Source organism: Dendrobium catenatum, unplaced genomic scaffold, assembly GCF_001605985.2.
Source record: "Dendrobium catenatum unplaced genomic scaffold, ASM160598v2 fragScaff_scaffold_970, whole genome shotgun sequence".
Classification (NCBI taxonomy): domain Eukaryota; kingdom Viridiplantae; phylum Streptophyta; class Magnoliopsida; order Asparagales; family Orchidaceae; genus Dendrobium; species Dendrobium catenatum.
Genome location: NW_021319432.1, coordinates 658,047 through 684,054, shown reverse-complemented (window position 1 = coordinate 684,054; position 26,008 = coordinate 658,047). Strand labels below are relative to the sequence as shown.

At 34.8% G+C, this 26,008-nt stretch overlaps 1 protein-coding gene across 1 annotated transcript in view; it reads right to left on the bottom strand.

Annotated features, from left to right (window-relative positions):
• Positions 1–24,820, bottom strand: part of LOC110111273 (sodium/hydrogen exchanger 6) — a 42,130-nt gene extending 17,310 nt beyond the window's left edge. Inside the window, exons 1-9 of the mRNA XM_020843060.2 lie at positions 24,505–24,820; positions 14,990–15,041; positions 14,836–14,895; positions 14,702–14,726; positions 14,521–14,606; positions 14,321–14,432; positions 12,622–12,684; positions 12,501–12,520; positions 12,323–12,420 (exon numbers count right to left, since the gene is read on the bottom strand). Coding sequence (XP_020698719.1) covers positions 12,323–12,420; positions 12,501–12,520; positions 12,622–12,684; positions 14,321–14,432; positions 14,521–14,606; positions 14,702–14,726; positions 14,836–14,895; positions 14,990–15,041; positions 24,505–24,688 — 700 coding nt within the window. The 5' untranslated portion in view covers positions 24,689–24,820. The remainder of the gene's footprint in view (positions 1–12,322; positions 12,421–12,500; positions 12,521–12,621; positions 12,685–14,320; positions 14,433–14,520; positions 14,607–14,701; positions 14,727–14,835; positions 14,896–14,989; positions 15,042–24,504) is intronic.
• Positions 24,821–26,008: the final 1,188 nt, after the last annotated feature.

The window sequence follows — 26,008 nt, the reverse complement described above, 5'->3', positions numbered from 1 at the left end:
CTTATCCAATACTATTTATTTATACAAAGCCCAATAATCTACAAAAAATCTCCAGCTACTGTCCTTCTTCTTCACCAACAACACAGGACTGGAGAAAGGACTAACATTAGGACTAATGATCTGGGCTTCCAACATCTCTTTAATCAATTTCTCAATTTCATCCTTCTAAACCTGTGGGTAGCGGTAGGGTCAAACACTAATAGGGGATACCACCTCCTTCAGGATGATGGCATGCTCATGCTTCCTTGTGGGAGATAGGCCTTGAGGCAGCTGGAACACCTCACATAACTGTTGCAAGGGTGGTTGGGCAATCTTTGGAACCTCCACCTCTTTCTTCATGCTTCCCCCACCTTTGAGGCTTTGGACCTATGATACCCAAAGATTTTCAAAAATGTAAGCATAATTTGGCATAAAATTTTCCTCAAAATATACCTATTTTACTATTCCTTCATAAAACATCAAAGTTATTTTTATTAAATCTTATTTTAAATTTGGAGCATAAACCTATATACACCTAAATTACACACCGGTATATACATTTAATATTATAAATTGTTTAGTAGTTAATAAAAAAAAAAACAATAAGCGCAAAGTTTAATTAAGCTGTATACTGTAGCAGTCACTCACATAAGCACAATTTAATATAATATATTATTGTAGCCATTCCACTTCAATTGGCATGCAATCAATGGCTTGATGAAATCATGTTGCAGGATATTGATGGAATGATGGTAGTGGACAGACATTAGGCTTTTATATTATTATATAAGTAAATAAATTAAGTTAGCCATGCTATTGCTTTCCCACCCCGTCACTTGCCTTCCAGCTTCTGGAATTCGAAGCAAGTAGCGAACTGAAGGGCACGGGAAGCTGGGAAAAGAGGTGCTACGGGCTATGATGCACCGACACTTCTCCTCAAAGAGGCATGTAGTGTCCGACACCGTATCCAACACGATACTCGTCTAACACTCCTCTGACACGTGTCGGACACGCTTTCAGCGTGTTCGATTAAAAAATATTAAATATAAATTGGACAAGCGTGTCCGACACACGTATCTTAAATTATTTATTAATTTTTTAAATATAATTTCTTGTATCTGGCAGGATTTAAACTAAATTTCTTATTTCCTATCCGCAACACCAAATCAACGTCCGCACTTAATACCCTTTAAGCACAAATTCTAGTTAAATGACTTATTATTTTCAAATTATTTTTAAAATTATACTTATTTAATTTTTATACACTATTTTTTAAATATAAGAACTATAATAACGTGTCCAATCCGTGTCCGTGTCATATATTTTCAATAACTGACGTGTCCCGTGTCCGTGTCATGTCGTATCCGTGTCGCCGTATCCGTGTCTATGCATCATAGGCTACGGGTGAGTGCTGTTATTAAAGACTTAGTGTTTGTGAATTAATAGTTTGCCAAGAGCAGTGTTTGCAGAAATCTGCAATTCTGAGAATTTCTAGAGCTGTAATCTGTATTATTGAAATCAAGTTGCTGAAGGCTGGTTATTGATTTCATATTTTCAGAATTCAGTTATGGTTGGCTAAAATCAGTAGAGGAAAGATTAAGGGAAAGAAAAAGGGAAGGAAAAGCTCAAAACAGGTAAAGGATTGTTATTTGTTGAAAGTAGGCAATGGTCACTGATGCGTTTAGTTGAAAACAGGAAATGGATGATGCATATTGTTGAATGCAATAGGAAAAGAGAGGAAAGGAAGAGAATTAGGTTGAATGAGGAGTTTGGTATAGTTGGTGTATAAAACAAGATCTAAAATAACAAATTCTTTATAAGATGAGATACCCAAATGATGATACCATAGAAAATAATAAATTACATTTATTTGTAACCTCACAATTGGTATGTTATGATAGCATTTTATTCCAGTTTACTCTTGTATATATATATGTTGATTCATTAAGTAGTGACTTCAATAGCACCTATTATGATTGTTAAAAGGTAATGGTGTTGGAAAGATGAAATAAGTTATATATGGAGGATAGGCGCGCATAAATAAAGGCAAAAGATCTGACGAGATAAGTTTACACTCTCGAAATTTTAAAAGTTAGAAATTCGGACTCAACTTTGAATAAGAGAGCAGCTTCAATTCTAAAAATTGAGAATTCGGACCCAACCTTGAATTAGAAAGCTGGAATGGTATAAAAACCTATAGTCATCATAATTTGTATAAAGGTATTGAATAATAAGCAAGACAAAAAGTGATGTTATACATTTCTTATCACCAATTGAAATTTATATTTATTTTAAATCAATTGTCAAAGTACTATTATTATTTCTTATACATTGCTTGCATATTTCATTAAGCTCTAGCTCATTAGTAATTATTGTATTGCATGTAAAAAGAATGAGCTAGTGATGTAGTAGTCATGGCAGTTGACTACTCTTTTGAGTACATACACTTTTTGGGTGTATAAAAGGATCTGAGTGGGAGCTATACAGACTTTTACGTATGTAAGTAAATTTTAAAAATTCTAGTAAAACTTTGTATTTCAATTGAGATATATACTTTATTTAAGGTGTATTACATATGCTTCCTAATATGAAGTATAAAGCTTGATATATTATAACATATTATGATATTCTGAATAGATCACTTCTTACTCCCTGATTCTGATAGAGGTATTTAAGAATAGGTGTTAGTAAGGAGTTCTGTTCAGATTCTCCTTCTCTGTTACACTTATGTTGACTATAGGGGGGGTCAAAATAAGATGTGACAAGAGCTCCACCAAGAATCTCATACATGCTCTCTGGATTGCCTTCACCAAGATCATAAGAGAAACTCTTGATTTTGGACAAACTAGGGTCCCCCTGATCCTCACCTTCCTTCCTCCCAATATGAATTTCATAGTCAATGTCTTCCAGTTCACCTTGGTCAACCCCAAGGTCTACAACCACTTTATGCCCAAAATTACATACGTACTCCCTAATTCTAAGGGAAGGAAATCCTCCCTCTCCTTAATATTCTACAATGCCACCATCATCACTAGAAAGATGCCTCTACTCTTCTCCACCTTCCTCGTTCACCATCATCACCCCAAATAACCCGTATCGACAAGCTTCAACTACAATCGATCCACCACGGGGTTGGAGATTATTGGCTAATGAAAAACTTGTCACGACTTGGCCCGGTGAGCTCGCATAGGCGAGTCGGGAACAGAGATCGGACAATAGAAATTAAAAACCTTCACATTTTAGTATACAAAACATCTTCAAATCATAAGAAAGAGCCACTAAGTAAAAACCAAGAGAAATGTTTTTCTTTCTTTCTATTCATCCATCAACATAACAACATAATAATTCAAACATAAAATTCTAAAACATAAAAGATGTCCAAAATCTTTCCTTACAATTCATCTATAGTCCTTCTACTCAAAACATCAAAAACCAAAATGAAAGAACATGTCACCCGTTGTCTCCTTACGATGGTACGTAAAGGGTGGTCTATCCACTATTATCTTTTATCAGGTTTTCCAGAAAAGTGTCCCATAAGCAGGGTGAGTCACAACTCAGTAGATGAAAATGACATTCAAATAAATTTAGAGACAAGAAAGAAACTATAACATGCTTCCATTTCTCAATAAATGAATAATCAACATGTCATAACATTTACCTAAAGTGAATCATGCATTTACATCAACCTTTAAGTCCTCTTTCTTTGCATAAACTTGAAATTATTTTTCATCTTTTGTTGTGTTTGTTAAGTCTTGTAAGAGTCGTTTGAATTTATTTAACAAAGTTTGTTTTAAGTTCTACTCATATTGTCTGTGTTCTTCTTGTGTGTCTTTTGTGTTCAAGAAATATAGGGTCCCCTATATCCCTTGTCTACATCAATTCCTTTATCATTTGGTTCAAAAGAACCCATTTACCATTTGGCTCAAAAGAGCTCCATTACCATTGCTCAAAAGAGTTCATTTATCATTGATACTTCCGCGTCAACATGCACATGCATATATTCCTTACATATTCATAAAAGAGGCTTATGTAAATCATTCAAGTGTATGTTCTCATATGAAAATACATATTTGCTATGTTCAAATGTATATTGCATGTAAAGAGAAGGCATATGTAATACTTGTAAAGAAAGAAATATGAGATTTATCATTGAGTTCTAATATTGCATAAAAAAGACTTTGCTTTTATCTCAAGTGATTATGAACTTCTATAAAAAAAAATGCTAGCCATAATGATATTACAAATAGCATAAAGAAAAATATCATTTAGATATGTTTGTATGTACATAGCTTTTTAAATTTAAGAGAATTTCATTTCACCTACCTCACCACGATGTGATTTGCAAATGTCCATAAAAATCTTTCCTTTACGCGATCAAAATCTATAAGAGATTTACATGAGGTGTAAACATTAATTTGTTCTCTCTTAAACTTCTAAAAAAATCTTAAATTATGAACATGTAACTATTCCATACACCATATTTTGACTTTATCATAACTCTAGCTTTTGGAAAGCCTCATTCAAATCTTTTGCTCATCTCAAACATACAAACCTTCTCTTTCCCTTAAACTCAAGTTAAAATACAATAATTTATCAAATTTATCTAATTCAAAATAAAATAAAAAATATTTTATGCTAAAGCTAAAATTTTCGCTTTAAAACCTCCCTAAGCTCAAATGGAATCAACACACTTAAAGGTTTTTCATGTTTTTGGAAAACCCTAACTATTGGAGCATGAAAAATGTCTCAAAAAAAAAAAACTAACTTCACAAATAAATTTCATAACATCGCTAGGAAACTTTCCTACAAAGACATTTTGAAAGAAAATGAAAATCAGAGAAAACCCTAAATTTTAAAATCCATATTTTTCATGGAATCAACTCATTTTTGGGTTTAGAAACATTCCCTAACCTTTCCTAACCTTATCTTAAACAAAACTTGAGTTTTCACAAAACCCTAGTTTTTCCCCCTTAAAAAAACTCCATGAAAAGAAGAGGAAACTTTTGCAAACAACGTACCTTAACCTTGCTTACTATTTCCCTTCAATCCTCCTCGCAAATCGACGCTGGAAACCACCCCAAGGGCCGCCGGATTCGCCTCCCCGTCGCCTCCTTCCCGTGGTTCCGCTCGGTTAGGGCCGCAAGAGAAGAATGGGGACCGAAACACATTTTGGTCCCTATTTAGAGTGGGATGCTCTCTTTAATTGCCTAATGTCCTAAAAGCCCTCACTTAAAATTATCTCTACTCAATAGACATGAAGGGTAAAGTTGTCATATTGAGAATTCCACGAATTTTAGCTCCTAAAATACGTGAAATCCAATATGGATTCTTTATATCGATTCGCTCAGAATTAGCATACTATTTTATCAAAATTTATTGCGTCGAATTCCAACGACTTTGAAAAATTCAATTAAAACTCGTCGCGACGCATCGGAAAGTGTGCGATGTCTAAAATGACATTTTTTGGGTTTTACATAGATTTCAGTCTACCAATACTAACAATCATTGATGGTAGTGTCCACATAATCTGATTAGCAGTCATGGATTACCTCTCAGAGATCCCCAGAGTAGACTGAGGTGATTAGATTTGAGTTTTAATTTTATTTAGGTTTTGAGATTTACATCTATTAAAATACCCAAAAGTTGATTTAGTTTAAGAATTTATAATTTTGTTTAGAAGTTACATAGAAGTTTTAATGTGAAGAGGGTCTTATGACTTTACTTAGAAGTTGCTCGTTGCCGGTCTTACAACCTAATCCTATATCTTAGGATGCCTAATGCTTTTGCTATTTTGCAGAGGTAGAAATTCCACATGCTTAGGATCAATATCGTAATTACTATATTTCAAAGCACTATTTAAAGATGAAATTCTCTCCAGTAGCTTTTGCCTTGATTTTTCAACAAGAGATGTCCGTATGATTTGGATTTGGGTAGTGACTTATGACTTTTATTTAAAAGTAGCTGATTAATAGGACTTAAGACCTCTACTAGAGGTGGCCCAAATTTTTTTGTTTGATAGGTCTTATGACTTCCTTATAAGTTGCCTAATGATGGGTTTTACGACCTAGCCCTATAAGCTAAGTGGACCAAGTGATGGATCTTACAACCAAGCCCTGTAGACTAGGATGCCCGGGTGAGGAATCTAGGGTTATATTATTACCTAAACATTTTTATCAAATGTCAAACTTATGGCTTCACTTAGAAGTTGTCAAGGGATGGGTCTTACAACCTAATTCTTATAAAAAAGGCTAGCCCTATACTTTGTGTTTTGCTACAGTACTTTTCTACACCAATGTTTTTACTACAATATTTTTCTTCTTACTGTTTGGTAGTTTCTTTTCAGTACGAGCAGTCTTGCTCTTTTTTTGCTATAGCATTTAATTTGATATTTATTTAATTATGATATATATAAATTGAATTTTATTTATTGTAGGAGCTCATGCTACTTTGGAGCTTTTTCCATGAACACTAGAGAATTTATAGAGTTGCATTAAGGAGTTGTTGAGTTGGAGCGTTGTTTTGAGAGTTTGAGTTGAGCTGTTTGCATAGGGTTGGGTTGTATATATCAAATAGTGAAAAACATTATTCTCCCTCTATTCTGGCCGGGATGGTTCCAAATCGAAGGCCCTACGCCGTTGACCTTAGGTTCGAGTAGGAAGAAATTATAGCAAACGCCATCCCGATTTCTCCCTCGATGGGGAGTGGACGTCGTGAGATTATTAAAATTTTTCGAAAATTACAGAACTTTTTAGAGCTAGTGGAGAGTAAATCTATTTCTTTTAATTAATCAATTAATTATAATTAATTGATTAATTAAAAGAAATAGATTTACTCTCCACTAGCTCTAAAAAGTTCTGTAATTTTCGAAAAATTTTAATAATCTCACGACGTCCACTCCCCATCGAGGGAGAAATCGGGATGGCGTTTGCTATAATTTCTTCCTACTCGAACCTAAGGTCAACGGCGTAGGGCCTTCGATTTGGAACCATCCCGGCCAGATTAAAGACACGACAGCCAGGGGTTCTCAAATTTAAAACCATCCGCCTAAATCTAAGATCGATGGCGCGAGTCTTCAACTCTTAAATTATCCCACTAGGATCTAAGATCAACAGCGTGGGGTTTTCGAATTAAAATCATCTCGGCCGGACTTAAAGTCGACGACGCAAGGTCTTCAAATCAATGTACATGTTCTACAATAATAATAAACCCTTTTTTTAACAATTATGATTTTATAACTTGAACTAATAAATTCGACAGGAATAAGTTGTATGTAGCCCGAAGCAATTTAGAATCTTATCTTCGCAACCAAAGTGCTATAGGAGATCAATTTTGATCGTGTATAAGACTTCATCATACGGGAGTGAATTAAATCTTTAATTCTCCTCTTTTTGTTGTAAATCTCATTCGACGAATTTATGGGATTTGATCGAAGAAGCGTGCGAACAAAGTATGTCTATAAGCAATATTTGCTCGGGCTTAGGTCCATGCAAAGGTAAGCCGACGGGATTTGCTTGTGGCTTGCGATCGGGTTGAGTGCGACAAGAGGGGAGTATTTTGGTCGCAAATAGGGCGCAAGGGAGGCAGGGGTGTTGGATGGCTAGGGCTCAATTGGACGTTGGTGGTGACCGGGGGTCTGGGGCGTTGAATGTGGTAGGCGGAGGGCTCGGTCAGAGAGAGGGGCTCGATCACAAGCTTCTGCATATGGACGAACGGTAGGGATTTAGCGGAAGTGAGGGCGAAGGCGGAGGACTCGATCGGAGAGAGGGGTTCGAATGAGAAGGAAAGAGCGGTTTGGGGAGGTTTTGAATCGTGTGGAAAGTTACAAGATCAAAGAAGTGCGTCGTTTGGGCAAATCGCGCAAGGTGGGGCCAGCTCGGAGGCAGGTATGTTGCTTCAGAATTTCTCTATTTTTTGTTTATTTTATAGTCAATAGAGATGAAATTGTGAGTCGCCCAACAATCCACCATAACCACCATTGATTCTTCTCATATCTGACCCCTCACCTCATTGTGTGATTGGAGGGTAAACACTAAGGGTTTCAATATTTGACACGACCTAAAAACCTGACCCGAACCCAACACGAAAATTTCGGGTTCGAGTCGGGTTTGTGTTAGAGTTTTCGACCTGTTTCAAAAATCGGGTGGGGTACGAGTTGGCCCGGAAACCCAAAAATGACTAGGATTGACCCGCTGACCGAGCTGCTCTACCCCCCGTTGACCGCTCGCGTGACCGCGTCGCTTCACCCGCAGCCTTCGCGTCGCATCTGCTAGCCCCGCTGTTGCATCCCGCGTGACCGCTGTCGAGTCCCGCTGCGCCGAACGCTGGTTGAAGGACCGCCGCTGCCGTGAAGCTGCTCACGGCGTTGTCGTGTCCCCGAGTCGAGTTGGGTTAACCTGAAGCGGGTCGGGTTCGGGTCCGAAAAATCGACCCATTTTTACAAACGGATCGGGTTCGGGTTGACCCGAATCTTGTCAGGTCATTTCCGGGTTCGACCAGAACCCGAAATTGACATCCCTAGTAAACACCATCGTTGAGTTCAGGGAGACCACCGCCACGTCTAGGTGATAATACTCCTCAATCACCTCTTTCTTTAGAGTCTACACCTCCTCATCACAAACTGTAAGTACCTACAGCGTACGATCCTTGTAGTGGTGGCCCGATACAAACTTCTTATCACGACGGAAACACAATCCCTTAGCCCGCTTCTCCTGAGCCTCTGCCTCAGCCAACCGCTTGAAATTTCCCTTAGGTCGTGCTCCCAATCACATATCCTTCGGTACTTCTCTCTGAAAGGGCACAAGTTGTACTTTGGTACTAAAAAAAGTAGTCATCGCCTAGTATGAAGATCCCGAAATGCCACCCTTGCTTCTTCTCTCAAGTTTTTATGCCTGATTAACTGGGCTAGCTTATAGCCTCCCCCAGCCTTCGTGGCCTCCGAACAATGACCCTAATCTTTGGCATAAGCCCTTTTATGAAATTTCCCTCCAACACTTTCATGAATAGCCTCCCCAATCGGCTAGAAAGATACTCAAATCTTTCCTGATAATCCATTATTATTTCTTCCTAAATCAGAGCAAAGAATTGCTTGTAGAAGTTCTCCTTCCAACTTGTTTAGAAACGTTATAATAAACTATCTTTAACTCCCTTCACAACTGGATTTGATCTCTCGTGTCTCTACACCGATACCAAGGCCTTCCCATCCAAGCAACAAGCCACCACAGTGAGTCTATCCTCCTTCGTCAGACCAGTCACCAAAAAGTACCTCTCCACCCTATAATCCACCCATGTCTCTCACGCCTCTCCACTAATACCAAGACTATGTTTTCTCTTTGTTCTTACTGCTTTCGTTGTGTATAATAGATTAGATTCCTAACAAATCTTCTTTGTCAAAATCAACTCTGATACCAATTTGTTAGGAACTTGAACTCTACATAGCGAAAACAACACAAACGAAGAGAAAGCGCAACAAAAATCGATGAGAAAAATTATTATTTCAGCACAAAAAACCAAGATACAAGTTGATCTTCTATTCGAGAGGTAGATTGACTCTCCACAAACCATAGCCACCCCTAGGAATAACTCCAAATAAAACAACAACAAACACGAATAATCTCATAATCCTAAAGTTGATCTTCTATTCGAGAGGTAGATTGACTCTCCACAAATCATAGCCACCCCTAGGAATAACTCCAAATAAAACAACAACAAACACGAATAATCTCATAATCCTAAAATAACACAACTAACCTAATATAAAGCTTTCTAATTCCCTCCCAAAATCTGAATTCAAATCAATCTTTCTTTCCTTAAATAAACTTTTCTTATTCCCTCTCTAAATCTAAATCCAAATCAACCCACTTTCTTTAAATAAACTTTCATAATTCCCTTTTAATTTTTTTCTACTATGGTAAGTAATTAGAGGTGGAATTATTCCCCGTTGAGCCCATCTCTCCTCTTGCTCGCTGCCCACCTTAGTTGTCACGCCCCATATTTTGAACCCCCCCCCCCCACCCCACCCCCAAGTCAGCATGGAGTGTAACAGAGAAGGACAATATAAACAAACATATTACTTACTAACACACATCCTAAAATATTTCAATCAAGATCAAGTGAGTAGGAAATAGCATATCCAGACTATCCAAACACATCAAGTTTTTCAAATCTTTATTCGAATCAACATTTCATAACTTGAAACATATTTAAAACACCTTAAATAAAATACAGAGCTTTACTAAACTTTCAAATAACATTTATATACCCAAAAGTGTCTCTAAAACTTCTATTTCGACCTCTATACATGCGTACACAAAGTGCAATCAATCTTCCTGCCTAGAGCCCCACTGGCTCCTTCCTCTTTCTTGCAGTATATCACTGCTAATGAGCTAGAGCTCAATGAAATACACAAACATAGTATAAGAAATAAAAAACATATTTGCAGTTAATTGTAAACAAAATGGGAATTTATATAATAATCATAAGCTATACAATACATCAATGTATATCTAATTTTCACATTTTTCTGTTCTGTTTATTGTTCAATACATTAGACAAGTCATATAACAATTATAGATTTTTGCACACTTACAGCTTTCAAATTCAAGGTTGGGTTTGAATTCTCAAGTTTTAGAAGTGAGAGAGTGTAGGGTACCTTCTGTACAGCTTCCCTAAGGCTTACCTTGTCAGGTTTATCCCCATATATGACTTAATAAATAACTTTTAATAAATTCAAAGGCTTAAATTTAAATATTATTAAATGATTTTGTATATATATATATATATATAATGTCAAACTTTTAGGGAGGGGTGATGAAATGCGGTAAATAATAATAAAAAAAATTGGGCATTATATTTGTGGGGCCTACCTGCTCAGCAGCTCAATAACTCAACAATCATCGGTCCATCACTTACATGCACAAAATTGAAAACGGAAAGAAATTTTATTTCGCCAAAAATGATCATTTACATGCCTAGGACATCTAGTTATAGGTTGCTCATCCCTGGGTTAGTAGATATGATTGGCACATGATAAACCCAATCTAATTCTAAACAAACATCACACTCAACTTTAATCTTATCCCAAACCCGGAGCAACAAGAAAAAAATCACTTGCATGAGAAATAGTTCGAGTAAAAGCCCGAAATTTAAAAAAATTATAATTTCAATAGGTCGATGGGTGGATTAGATGTGATAGAGATATTGTAAAATAGGAACTCTACTAGAAGCAGTATCCAACAAATCCTATGAAATAGAAGCTCCTTAACTAGCGGGATATAGGGATCCAGCAGGTTCCATAAACAAAGATAATGCAATTAGCAAATTAGCAAAAGTTAACTAGCACCTACAATCCCATATTGATAAGCCAGCTATAATTAAGCATCATCAGATATCAAAGTAGACGGACATGATGCGTGCGGCCCAAATATGAGGGTCCTACATGATATTTACCCTAATTAATACAATAAATATTAAACAATGACTGAGTAGCGTAAGTTCAAAGTAAGTACTTTCAACAGCACAATTTATTGTAGGTGCATTCAAGATGAATGACATGAATAGTTGAATACCCAATTTCCCAAGTAGCACGCTGAGTGATTGCATATTTGGTCCCAATGATGCCACACAATGTTATGAATTGAAAACCATATCAAGATAGATGTGATTCAATTCCTGATATGAAGATATTTGGTGACACTTTATTCTTCACAGAGCACCAGTTACCATATGAAAACCCCAATTAGACATTACAGTAGAGCAACTCAAAAATCACGAAACCCACAATTATGATAGGCACCTACTTAACGATTTTATCAGCAAAATCCATCCAAAAATTATGGAACATACATCAGAAAGACCTTTCCATTTGGTTGCCTCAAGAAAGATAGACTACCCCCAAAACAATTTTTTAATGAAATGATATCAGTACCCAAATCAAACAAAGCAGAAAAAGCGGTCATGTATTGAATTATCAAACCTATTTCACACATGAATGTGATGCCTAGTTAATAATAAAAGAAAGCATGTAGGAATTGGAGCATTGAAGCTTGATTCCACAAGTTTCACACAAAACCTTCGCACATTCATGCAGGGGCAGAAACAAGACATTGCAAATGTTGTCTTAAGCAATACCACACTCGCTACAAATTCTACTTGAAAACAAAAGACTAGATGTACAAATCTGTTCCAATGAAAGTTAAAGAATTAAAAAATATATATATTATAAAAATAAGACAAAATAACTCAATTGTACATTATACACATGCAAATGTCTGCTTCATTATAAAACAATCCTCAAATACTCAAACAAGATAATTAAAAATAGAAATTTGAAGTAGCCAATACAAACCTGAAGACATTGAACCGATAAAGGTCTCCAGAAACCTAACAATAAGCACAAAGAAGTGTTGCCCAGATGAAGCATGGCTTCTTACTGATGACATTGTCCTGAAATAATAGCGAAAGTCAAAACAAAAGCAATATGCAAGGGTTACTTGAAAAAAATAAACTCGAAAATTGAAGCTCACCTGTATAAAGAGATTGCCACCTGCCAAGATTGAAAAGACAAAACAATGAGAAAATAAGAGGATGAAATGTTAAAGCAATAAAACAGTGACTAATTTGGGTATGCTGGGATTTCAAACATACTGCATCATTTAGAACAGATTCTCCAAACACCAATGCATATAGGTTCATATCAGTACCAAGTTCCTGTGCAGCATATAAGCAAAATGAAGATGAGGTAAGTGAGACTTTCCTAGACAACATGTACAGGCAAAAGCATAAGAAACAGACGCCAAAATAACCTGCAAGCCCTTCTTCAATGTAAATCTGATATTTAATGTTTACATACTGTGCAATAGACAGCATCACGCAAGTATCCCTCAAAAACCAAACACAAAACTTAATAGAAACTACTCTCAAAAGAGAGGTGCATAAAACATCTTTTTAAGACTCAGACGTAACTTATATGCATCAAATAAAAGCAAACAGGTTTCCCTGCTTCCCCGGCAGATTGTGTTATATGACGAGCAAAATAAGGGTGCAAAAGACATTAAAAGAGGAATATCCGTGGTATGGATTGATGGGAAAAAATGTATTACAAATGTAAAACTAAGCAAATATCAAAATCAGTTCGTAAAAACTAGCTATGACAAAAAGAATGACCAACAAAATTAATTAATACAAAACAATAGGTGAGCAAAAATCTGACATACTCGAAATGAAATCTGGCTGGAAATGGTACTTCTAACATATTCGAAGCAATCCTCAAGCTACTTTGAATCGTCAGAAGTATGATCATGATTCATCCAAAGAAGCATTAGGATATTTGGAAAAACATAATATGACCACGAAATCAAGCAATCACACAAGTAAAAGAGAGATTGATTTAGTAGTGGTATCATAATTTATTTCATTGTTTATTTTTACTATTTTTATTTGTATCATGCCTTAGGCTTTTAGAGCGTCTTTCATGTTATTTTTCATTATAGATGATCGCTTAAAAGTTAGGTATTTGAGTCGTCTTTCCTTGATTGGGAAGGTAGTGTTCGACTTAGGTATGGGTTAAATCAAATCATATGGGCATACAAGAAAGCTGAAAATTCATTCATATCTAAATTTACAGAAAATCAATCCTATATTTAAAAATTTAAGTCAAGCAACAAACATTTTCGGAAAGCAAGAAAGCTTTAAGATCCCTTCTTCCCACACTTTCTTGTGTTGCATTAGAAGGAAAGAAAGAAAAGACAGATGAAGAGATGCATGCCCGCTCATTCAGATATAGTAACAGAGGAAATCATTTAAGAAATCAAGTTCAAAACCATAAAAGTTCCAGGCTTTCCATACAGCAGAAAGTCCCGATCCTTCTTGAACATCTTTCAGAAGCATTCATTAAATAAAATTAAATTTTCAAGAACTAGAAAAATTGCATGTAAATACTTCATATTTCTTCATAGCAGGAATACAAAGAGAACATGTCACTCAATAGGGCCGAATGCAAGACCAAAAACATGTAAAAATAGGCTGCTAAAGCCAGCATGGCCGGGAAAACACAGGAACTATGATGATCTGACGCTTGTAAAGGTTGCTCAATATATAAAAGCGTTGCATAGAAGGAACATTCAGAAATTATTAAAAAAACAAACCCATATAAGCAGATAAAAGATTTGCAGTGAGTGTCAGCCAAGAAGATTCTGAAACTGTTTAGTGGTCATAATATCTTTGCATTAGCTTTCAAGACTTAAACTACACTTAATACATATAAGCAGCAACAAGATGAGCATAAATGGCAAATCCATGCACATAGCATAAGCAAGCTGATGAAAGATCAGAAACGGTCAGAAACCTGAAATATAGATAACACGGTCACAGGATCAGTGGCTGATATAAGAGCGCCAAACATCATGCATTCAACCAGCGGCAGTCTATACATGATAAATATTAATCCACCAAGGTAGCTGCAAATAGGCTACTATTCAGATTAAAAACTACAAAACAGACTACTTATTTGGCAAGAAAAAGGTGTTAGCACATTGGCATACTTACACTAAAAGACCAGTAATAACTGAAGCTATAAACGTTCCCAGTATAGCAAACGTTATAATGGCTCCAAAATTTGAAAAGAATGGTTTCTGAAAGAAAAAAGTTGGATGGGTACATCAGAAACAAATTTAACGTATTACTAAAAAGGCAGTATCTGCACAAAAAATAAGCATAAAGGACTTACAGGTGCTAAGCTGAAACCAGACTGAGTAGGGCGCAGTCAAGGGAAAAACAAAAAAACTTCAGTTGTAAAAAATTCACGTGTTCTAGCAAAAATGATAAAAGAAAATAACGGCACCACATAACCGGTTTGGATATAATATAATCGGAGGCAGTAAGAAGAGGAAGAAAAACTCTTCGTGAAAGTTGAACCATTTCCTGTAATGATCAAGCAACCACGTAGCAACTAAGAAACAAAAGCATGGCACATATTGGTGATAAATTTAAAGGAAAAAGATAACATGAAACAAACCTAAGATTCATTTCTGTTTTAGAAACATTAGCAAAACCACCAACAACTAAACCTGAGAAGTGATGGTAAATAGATAAATGCTAACAATTAGTGCAATACAAACTTATTCAAGACTACCTTCAAACTGCAGAAGAAAACAAACCTAATGGAACTCAGCTATAGCAAACTAAGGCTTCGTTTGGGACGGCTTTCTTACGGCTTGTTAAAGTAGTTTTTTTGTAAAAATTTAAATTTGTATATTTGAAAGCTGCATTAAGAAGCAGTTAAAAAGCTGTCCCAAACGAAATCTAATAGTGATACGCCACCAGAAATTTAAGATTTTACAGAAGCACACTTCAGTAATGAAAAAATAGAAACCGTGTAATTACTTTCCTAGCACCTGTAGTACATCATCGCATAACTCTGTGGAAAGACATGGAAACATGTAAAGAAAGAAAAGGTCAGGCAATGTTATTTTCTTCTTATTGATTCAAAGCAGTGGATGCATGATACTACATATATAGACCACTCAAGGAAAAAGAAAAGTATCCTACAATACAACAACATCAAGCCTTTATCCCACTACGTGGGGTCGGCTACACGAATCTTTTTTCTCCATTGTGTCCTAATAAAGGTCAAATTCTCATTTAAATCTAATAAAGAAAGGTAATTTCTAATATTTTCTAACCAAGTCTTTTTAAGTCTGCCTCTACCTTTCTTAACATAAGTCAAATCTAATACCTCTACTCTCCTAACCGGGTCATTGGAAGGCCGTCGTTTTATGTGACCAAACCATCTAAGGCGACTCTCTCTAATCTTATCTTCTACTGGAGCTACTCCAACCTTTTCACGTATATGCTCATTTCGTACCCTATCTCTAAGGGTAAAGCCACTCATCCACCTAAGCATCCTCATCTCTGCCACACTTAACTTAGTATTATGCTTCTCTTTTAATGGCCAACATTCAGCACCGTAAAGCATTGCAGGCCTCACTACCATCTTATAGAATTTTCCCTAAAATATCCTACAATAAAATAGAAAAAATATATAAAGCATTTAAACAATACATAATTGCAGAAAAGCCTACCTAATATAAACACAAGCACCTTCCTAAAGTATATATACAGACAAATTTGAGCATTATATTCATTCCCTGGATTGCCTTACAAATATGGCTAATTGATGTGCTGATTGTTTCTTCCTCAAAGGTGATGCTAATAAGCAGTAGACATATTAACTCCATACATTGCTCCACCAAAATAGACAAAATCCACATAAAAGCTAAGGAAAATCTAGCCAAGTATTAATCTTCCACTCTTTTCAAATAGTCCAACACACACCAATCCCTCCAATCAAATGCAAGATTTATCAAGATCATAGGTATAAAAGCAATTTTGATAAGAGAATGAGACTTATATGCATTTGTAAAATGAATCGCAGTTAAAAATTAGCTAGAAACAAGTTGGGTTTCTAGCACGAGTTGCTTCTTACTAATATTGAACAATAGAAAAATGTAGAATCTAGGTTTAAATGAATTAGATAATAGATCCCTCGAGTGGAAACAAAACTACAAGGGATGCGATCAAACAAACTTCACGGGAATAATTAAGTTCTTGCGGTGCATAGAAGGATCCAAGTTGTAGACTATTTGATAAAATCCAATATCTAGTTCACAGATAAAAATCAAAATAGAGAAGCCAAAAATAGATGAGGTTAATGAAAAACAACCACAAAAATTAAGTAATTCACTTTAGCATTATTCCATCATCTTTTTTCAAGATTCATATTTGGAATAAGCAAGGTATAAATTTGATAATCAAAACAGCAAGAGAATCTAGGATTCTAGGTTAAATGCATTCAGTGATAGATCCCTGATAGTAGAAACAAGACTAAAAAAGATAAATGAAACAAGCTTCGGAGAAATCAAAAAAGCTCATATTGTGAATAAATGCATTAAAGTTGTAGAATATTTGATTAAATTCAATATTGTATTCACGGTTAATAGTTAATATAGAAAATTAGAGATAGAATTTGTAAAACCCAGAAATTCGTCATTTGAGTGCGTCGCACGCATTTCGATGCGTCGCGATGAACTTAAGTGAAATTTCGATGTTGTCAGAATTCAACGAAATAAATTTTATTAAATTCGCCATGAAATTTCGATCGAATTGATATAAAGAACTTGTTTCCAATTTCGCACGGTTTTGAAATTAAAATTTGTCAAATATCGTTTAAGTAACTTTTAGCCTCATCTTCCATTGTTACCCCTAGGATTTCTTAAGGGAAATGAAAATGGCAAGGGTACATGCGTAATATGGCATTTAAATTTTCTCTAAATCCCTCACAAGCCTTAATTAGGGACCGAAATAATCGGTCCCTTGGTGTTCTTTTCGGCCGAACCCGAAGAGAGGGCGACGGGAGAGAGAGGTAGGCGACGGGAGAAGACTCTTGGCCGGCGGCCGGCGAGTTTTCCTGCGAGTTCCTTTAGGAAAAAACGTAAAGGGAGGCTTGGAGAAGCTAGGAGGTAACTTCTTTTTGAAGAATCTTGTATTTTTTTTTTAGTTTTTATTGAAGCAAGATTTTAGGGTTTGGTTTTTCTTAGGGATTTCTTTAGAAAGCCTTTAGGGCTTGTTTGGATCTATTGTTTTATGTCCTAAATGTTAAGATTTATTAAGGAAAAAAAATTAAATCCGAAATTAGGGTTTCTTTTTTTATGCTTTATTTTGTAGGGATTGTTGGAAGAATGTAAGGAAAGGGATGTTTTGAAGAAAATGAAATGTTTTCTTAAGGAATTTTTATTTTAAAAATTAGGTTTTTTTCCTAACTTAGGGATTCTGGGGTTGCATGTTCACTAAAACTATTCCTAAGGGTTTAGGGATGTCTCTAAATAATAGAAATTGAAATTTTGAGAAAAAAAATAATTTTCTTAATTATTTTATGATTTAATTCCGAAAATAATAATGTTTTATTTATATGTATAAGGAAGGGGAATGTTTTAGAAGAACTTGGAATTAAATGAATGAATTTTTAGGTCCCCATAATTTAGATTTTATTTAAATCCGAAATTAATTAATGAAAAATCAAAATTTTGTGTGAGGATTGATGATATTTTACCTTAAGGATAGGTGTAGGAAGATGATAGGGAACTTATAAAAGAATTAGTGAAACATACATTTTTATTTTGACAAGAAGTTTAAGTTGAGTTGTTTTTCTTTAGGTGGTGGCAAGAAGAAGAGTAAATAAAGAGGAGAAGAGGAGGATTTCATAGTTTTAGGAGGTAGGAAATCTTTTTCTTACATGTCCATTTGATATTTCATGTTTATATCATTTTATATGTTAAGCCCTTATGACATGATTTATAGAAATGGAATATTTGTTACACATGCAATATATTTGCTTCATTGTTTCTTTCATGCTTAAGTGCTTAAGTGTAGTCATTACATGTTATTTATTTCATGTTTAGAGATTTCATGTCAAACATTAGTTTATGAAAATATATGACATTATATGAAAAGGAAGGAATGTATGTTCATATGAAAAGAATATAGAATTGATTGTGCATGATTGATTGCGGAGTACCAAGTACGTGCAAAAGCACATATGAACAATACGGGAACATTATGGCCCTTGGAGCAAATGAGGAAAAGGAATAAATGGCCAAAAGAGGTTTGTGTACCTGATCAGTACACCCCTGATACTCCAGGACGGTTGTATATGATAAATAAATAAGCATTTTGAGATGACATTTCATTACATGATATATATCTAAGATATATGCATATGGCATATCTAAATTATCTCCTATTCTAAAGACATAAATAAGATAGCATGTGTATGAAAAGAAAAGCATGTTCCATTTAGTTTAAAAAATGTAATTTTCGTTTAATAAGTCATGTGAGCATGTTTAGAAATTACACGTTAACTCATTCCCTAGTGTGGGATACTTTTCAGGAGAACCTGCAAGAAGAGATGGCTGATAACCCGAGGTTTACTTACAGTCGTCGTACCCCGGGTGACAGGTTCTTTTATTATTTTTTTTTACTAGTTGTAGTTCCTTTACTTTTGGGTGACTTTGTCATAGCATGAATAGTTAGAAATTTTAGCCACCTTGTATATATTGTGAACTCTTTTTTTGAAATGAAATTAAAATGTTTAGAGGCGCTTTATGTTATTGAAGTCTTTTTAGAAATTTTTATTAACATGTAAGATAATTAGAGATTGTTCTGAGCGTCCGATTTCGTTCCCGCCTCGTATATACGAGCTAACCGGGCCGGATCGTGACAGAATTATAGCTTTAAAAATTATTGTTGATACTAAGATTATTAATATTATAAGTACTTATGCTCGTCAAGAATGGTTCGATATATGCTCAAAAATAAAATTTTGTAATAAATTAGAAAAATTAATACAAAACCTACTTAAAAAAAGAGTTTTGAAGAAATTTAAATGGAGATATTGATAGTGGTACAAATTTAATATATTCACAGTAGCTATGGGTTTGGAGCAACTAATAAAAATAATAGGATCATCTTATCTAGCAAATGCTAATACTTTATTTTAAAAAAGAGATGAGCATCTCCTCACTTATAAGAATGGACATAGTAAATTTCAAGCAAATTATTTTCCAATAAGAAAAATATATCATTGTTGACTTCAATACTAGTGTTGGGGTTAAATCGACCACACGGTGAATTTCAAAAGCAAAAGAGCGCGACATCCAGCGTAATTAACCATAATGACTGAAATGGCCTCTGTTCACAAAATGGACAGCATCAGTGCGTCTGGAATAATGAAAACAGCTAAGATTGATACCCATATTGATCAGGGTCGTCGATCGGCGAAAATTTAAATTTCATGTGTAAATCGAGACAGCATTGATGTGTATGAATGATGACAAAGTGAAGGCCGAGTCGAAGCACAACTAATAAAAAAATTTTGATTTCATATATAGATAAAAATTTAAAGAGAGAGTAAAAATTCCCAACATACCCTCACTTAAACCCCTCATCCCTCATAACACTCCCTCTCACTAAACCGCCCCCTCACGTTCACTCACGCCTCTCACCCACGCAAGAGAGTCAAACTCCCTCTCCCTCTCAACTTCCACCGCCGGCCTCCTCCCATTTCTATTGCTAAAAGACTGACAAGAAATTTCAACGAACGAGAGAAACAACCGAGGGAAAGGGTAAAGAAGGTTTGTTAAATTTTTCTTTTCATTTTTTCTTATCAATTTCGTCGATTACTTCATTTTAAGCGAATGATATTTTCTTAAAGGAAAAAAGAAGAGATTGAAAGCAAAGAGAAAGAATTTTGAAAGAGGAAAAATGATTTAGAGATTTTGAGAAAATTCTTTTGTAAGTAAAATTTAGTTGCATAACTTCAGTTAAATTTTGTTATTTAATTACATTTCATGAAAGTTATATTGTATGGCTTTAGGGATTTTAGAAAAGGAGAGATCAAGTTGTAGAAATTGGGTTCTTCAAGGAATGCAATAAGAGCGGAAATTTGAGGCTGAGGTTGTGACAAGATCAAAGACTTGAAAGATTCAAAGTAGGTAAATTATGTAATTTTATGATATTATTTTATGCATACAATCTTTTAAACATTTGATTATTTGCATAAATTATAAATGTTGAGAATATAGATAGATATCTCATGATTCTAAAGTCTTCTGATAAATTTCATCTGTTATAAATGTTTGAAGCTTTTATTAAAGAAAAAATTTATTAATTTATGTAAGATATGAAATATGCAAAGGTATAAATAATGATCAAATTGAAAGTGAAAAATGGTAAACAAAATGAAAGACAAAAGTTATACATATGTATAGAAATAAAAAGACGTAATTATAACAAGGAAAAGGTATTTGCAAATTATAAGAGTTCACCCCCGTATGGTACTAACTGGGGAAGCAACGTACTCGTGCACGTTAAAATGGAAAAGAAAAAGGAAAAGGAAATAAAATGGAAATGGTTGTACATTAATTGGTACATTTAGACGGTGCTCATGTAAATGAAAATGGGGAAATTAATATACTAAGAAATTGAATGTCAAACCTATTAAAAAAATGTTAAAATAGAAATGGATGGTTATGAATGAATACTAAGAAAAGGACTTATATTAATGAATGAAAGATGAATGTGTATCGATTGATATTAAGAGAAAAAGTTGTATGTATTATATCAATATATCTACTTTATGTTTAATAATTGTCAATAATTACATACTGAGTTTACTTTGTAAACTCATTCCACTAAATAAATGTTTCAGGTAAGTCTTAAGAGATTTAGAAATGGCAAAAATAGAAGAATTTATTTATACAAGACAACGCAACACTGAAAACAGATAATTTATGATCTTTTCAAATATTAAATATTTGAGAAAATTTGTTAGTGGCTCTTTAGATAAAAGGAGAAATTTTGATGTTTTATATGTTGTATTACTTATAAATTAAAATGATTTGATCATACCATCCGACTTTCATTCCCGCCCCATTAAGTCGAGCATTCGGGCCGGATCTTGATAGGATGTACCTTGGCGTATGTTTGTGCTAATAATATTTACTCTTGTTGATAAGCCTACGGAGGGACTTGATGAAAATTTTGAATTATAGAGGTCAACCTTAAAGTCTAAAGGTTTTTTGTTTGAGTATATCTAAAATTGAATACATATAGTGTAATTTTAGTGGTAATAAATTTAGTCGTCGGATTGTGACATCAGGTGATCAAGTCATTAAAAAGAGTGCATGTTTTAGATATGTCAGGTTTATTCTTCAAAGCAATGGTGAAACATCTGAGGATATTGTAAGTAGAATTTAAGTTAGATGGTTGAAATGGAGAAATGCATCGGACCTGTTATGTGATAGAAAAGTACCCCTCAAATTTGGGAGAAAATTTTATAAGGTGATGGTGAGACCTGCAATGGTTTATGACGCATAATATTGGTCATTACAAGAGAAGCATGAAATTAAGTAAAGTGTTGCATAGATGAGTACCCTCATGTGGATGAGTAGAATTACACTTAGAGATAGAATGTGATATGTCCAGTGGCAAAATAAAATTCGAGAGTCGCCTTAGATGGTTTCATCACATAAAATGTCCCCTTCTGATGTTTGGAGAGTAGACATATTAGATCCTGCCTATATTAAGAAAGGTAGAGGTAGACCTAAAAAGAATTGGTTAAAAAGTATTAAAAATGAACTTTATTATTAGATTTAAATTAGAATTTGACTCTTAGTAGGATATAATGGAGAATTGATTCATGTAGTTGACTCCTCGTAGTGGGATAAAAGCATCTTATTGTTGTTGCAGTAGTAGAAGACGAGCAAAAATGAGGTGGTAACTAGAAACAAACATATAAATAGAACTAGTGAAGGTGGTGTTATTCCATCAGCTCTTTTTCAAGTTTCATACTTGAAATAAGTGAGCTATTCACATCCTAGAAGAAAGCAATCTTTGTTAATCAAGTATAAATCACTTAGTTACATACAAATGTTATCTTTTTGTTATGAACTTAAAGGTAGCAAAACTAAATCAAAATATAACTAATTCTTGAAATGTGAAGCAATGCCTGGAACCGATAAACAACTACATAGTTATGTACTTCCTATAGTAATGTTATTATATCAAACTATTCATAAGGTATGTTAAAATCTAATGCAACTTATTGTACCAAAACAAAGATTTCTTTTTGAAACATGATTTCTATCATACCTTACAACAAACATACCATAATTATACTATGCATCCCAAAACTAAAGATAGATAATATCAAACTTGATCAAATGATATGATATTTATGAATGCAATGTACAATCAGAACATAACATATGTGATATAAAATGTGTCGTGACTCCATTGTAGAATAAAAACAACAAATACTCGAACTTTGATCCTAGTTGATCAAATACAACCCTAATTAAAGAGATTAATGCAACTCAACGAACCCAATCCATCTTGGCCTTACCCTCCACCCATGGTTTGAATAGATTATTTTGATGGATAGTAAGGTGGCAGACACTGGCAAGCAAAATATTTCAATACCATGGAATCCAAATAATTAAAGGAACACAAAAAAATTGAATGCACAACAAAAACATACAAGAGGAATGCTTCTAAGACCCTTGGGGTTTAATTTTGTTTGGACTAAACTCATAGTCACCCATTCAAACCTAGCACCAAAATTAAAGTCCACCTCAAGTAGGGTTGTAAACAAACCGAGCATTCGAACAAGGTACTCATGGCTCGGCTTGATTGCAACTTGTTCATGATCGTTTGTTTAACTAAATAAACAAGCATGAACAATTTTTAAATTATTCAATTGTTAAATTAACAAGTTTGAACATTTATTTGTTTGGCTTGTTGATGTCATGAACAGTATCATTTAAAGATAGTAAACATGCTCAATAAGAAGCCCGATTAGTATTTGATACAGAGCTTGTGAACAAGCTTATTAAGATACTCTATTAATGTTAGATACAAGGCTTATGAACATTGTCATTAAGAAACTCAATTTAGTCTTGTTATAAAAATAATTAACAAATTAATTTAAATTATTTCTATTTATTATAAAATAATATCTAATTAATAATTAATTAATGAATTTTATAACTTATTAAACATGGCACAACTATTAATTTGATTAAATTATAAATATCTATTAATTAACATTATTTATAAAAAGCCTATTAAGCTCCGCCTTTTTAAGCTTGAAAATGCTCAATCGACTAGCTCGTTTATGGGCTCAATAATGCTCAGTAAGAATATTCATTAACAGTCTCAATAAGATTCAATATAATTGTTTGTGAAAAGACTTAATATGGCTCATTTATTATATCATACAAACTGCTCTTTAAAACTCAATAAACACAATACAAATCGAACATAAGTCGAACACAAACTAAACTTCACCATCATCCATTTTAAACGAACTAAACTTGAACACAAACAGAAAAGCTCAAATCAAGCTCGAACAGAGCCCCAAAAACTGCTAATAAACAAGCTCAAACATGAACAAACGCTTGTTAGGCTTATCTCAGCTTGTTTGTAGCCCTAACCTCAACATAATGTAAGCCACAAGACCTAACTTCTTGGTTCACATTTTGATCCAAATTGTGAACAAAATAAAAAAGTGACAAGCTAGTTAAACATGTTGGTCGATCAAGGTGCCTTGGTTTAGCAAGTGCTCTCACTGGTTGACTCCTCTTTTAAACATGTTCATGTTCACTAGCCACAATGATTGAGGGCCAGAAACATGAAGCATGTAGTTAGAGCCGCCTCAGCGTGGGCAGCCTCAGTTTTAATTCTCATGGGCTTGAGAAGCACTGTCAAAATGAAACAGATGAAAATCAACATGCAATGGTTCCTCCAACTATAATCTTATTACCAAACCATTAACCCAAATAGCATACAGAATGAAACCATTCCTCTCACAAATTTCCCAAATCACCACCTATGTAATCACCATAAACGTTATCAACGAATTAGCAGCAGGTAACAATCAATTCATGGAACAGGACTCGATATCAGCGCAGTTACCAATAAGGAGGGAGGCGCTGGCCTCGGGCAGGTAATAGAACTTGTGACGGCGGAGGAGATGGCCAAGAACAAACGACAGCACGAGCATCGAAATCTGAAGCAGGATTCCCGCGCCCGCTGCTTGCTGCTCCTGCCCCGGCGGCTGGCTCCCCGCCGGCGGTACCGTGACGTTGAGCTCCATCATCTGCTAGGGATCGGTCCTCATCGATCCGTCACGCCGTCCGTAACTGCAAAAAACCTCCGTCTTCCTCTGTAGGTGTGGAGTTCTGAAACTTTTATTTGTTCTCGTGAACGTACTCAACTCTAAGTTCCGCCGTCACTACAATCACCAAGCGTTTTCATTATTTATGGCGTGCCCGGACAACCCGGACCAAAGATTGATTGGTATTGCTAGGTTTTGAACAATTTTGCTCGTAATAATCAATATCGAGCAAATACCTAGCAATATCGAGCAAATACCGAGTTGTACCGAGTTTTTTCTAGCAAAACCGAGCAAATCCCTAGCAATACCGAGCAAATCCCTAACAATACCGAGCAAATCCTGAGCAAATATTGAGTTGTACCGAGTTGTACCGTGTCACGACCCAACCCGATCGGGACGAATCCCGCTTGCATCGGGCCGCAACACAACTGTTGAAAATCCAAAATCTAACTTTGGAATTTACTTCAGAACTTTCTTCCAAATATTAAATAGACAGAAAAATACATAGCTACTATAATCATTCAAATACATAACAGTTCATCTATTTTTTTCTTTCATCAAAACAATCATATACAATACAATTCAAGGCTTCAGACAGAAATAACAGAACAGAACAGAAAAATCATGATTGTACCAAAAATCAAAAGTACAAAATACCTAATATCAGATCAGACACAGAACTTCTGGTCCAAGACCTCCTTCCCTTTCCCAGAACATGAAAACCACGCAAAAAATAAGGATGAGCTAATAGCTCAGCAAGACATCACTCACCAATTTAAATCATCAGAAATTCACATCAGAAAAAGCCGTACGGAAATCATAGAACAGATACCTCATCGGCAGAAATTAAACAACTGATACAGAAAACTGAAGTCATGTCGAATCGGAGTTCAGAACAGATATCATAAAGCTTTCAAGTCACAGAGCAGACAGAATTGTACGGAATAACCAGAATCGTACAGAAATCAAATAAAATCACATTCATATCAGATAATTCATAAAACATATCAGATAAGTCACACAAATATTATCAGATATCAAACATCAGATTTCATATAACATATCACATATCAGATTTCAGATTCCCAGACCCTTACAGAATCTCTACGGATTCTGGCCCCTTATGCCTCAATTCCCTGACACTTATAGAATCTCGACGGATTCTGACCCCTTATGTCTCCTTTTGTTCTTATAACACCAGAACAGAACAGATATTCAGAATTTCCAGAACATAACTTATTTTCAGATTTCATAGCTCATTTCAGATTTTCCTGATACTTACAGAATCTCAAATAATCCTGG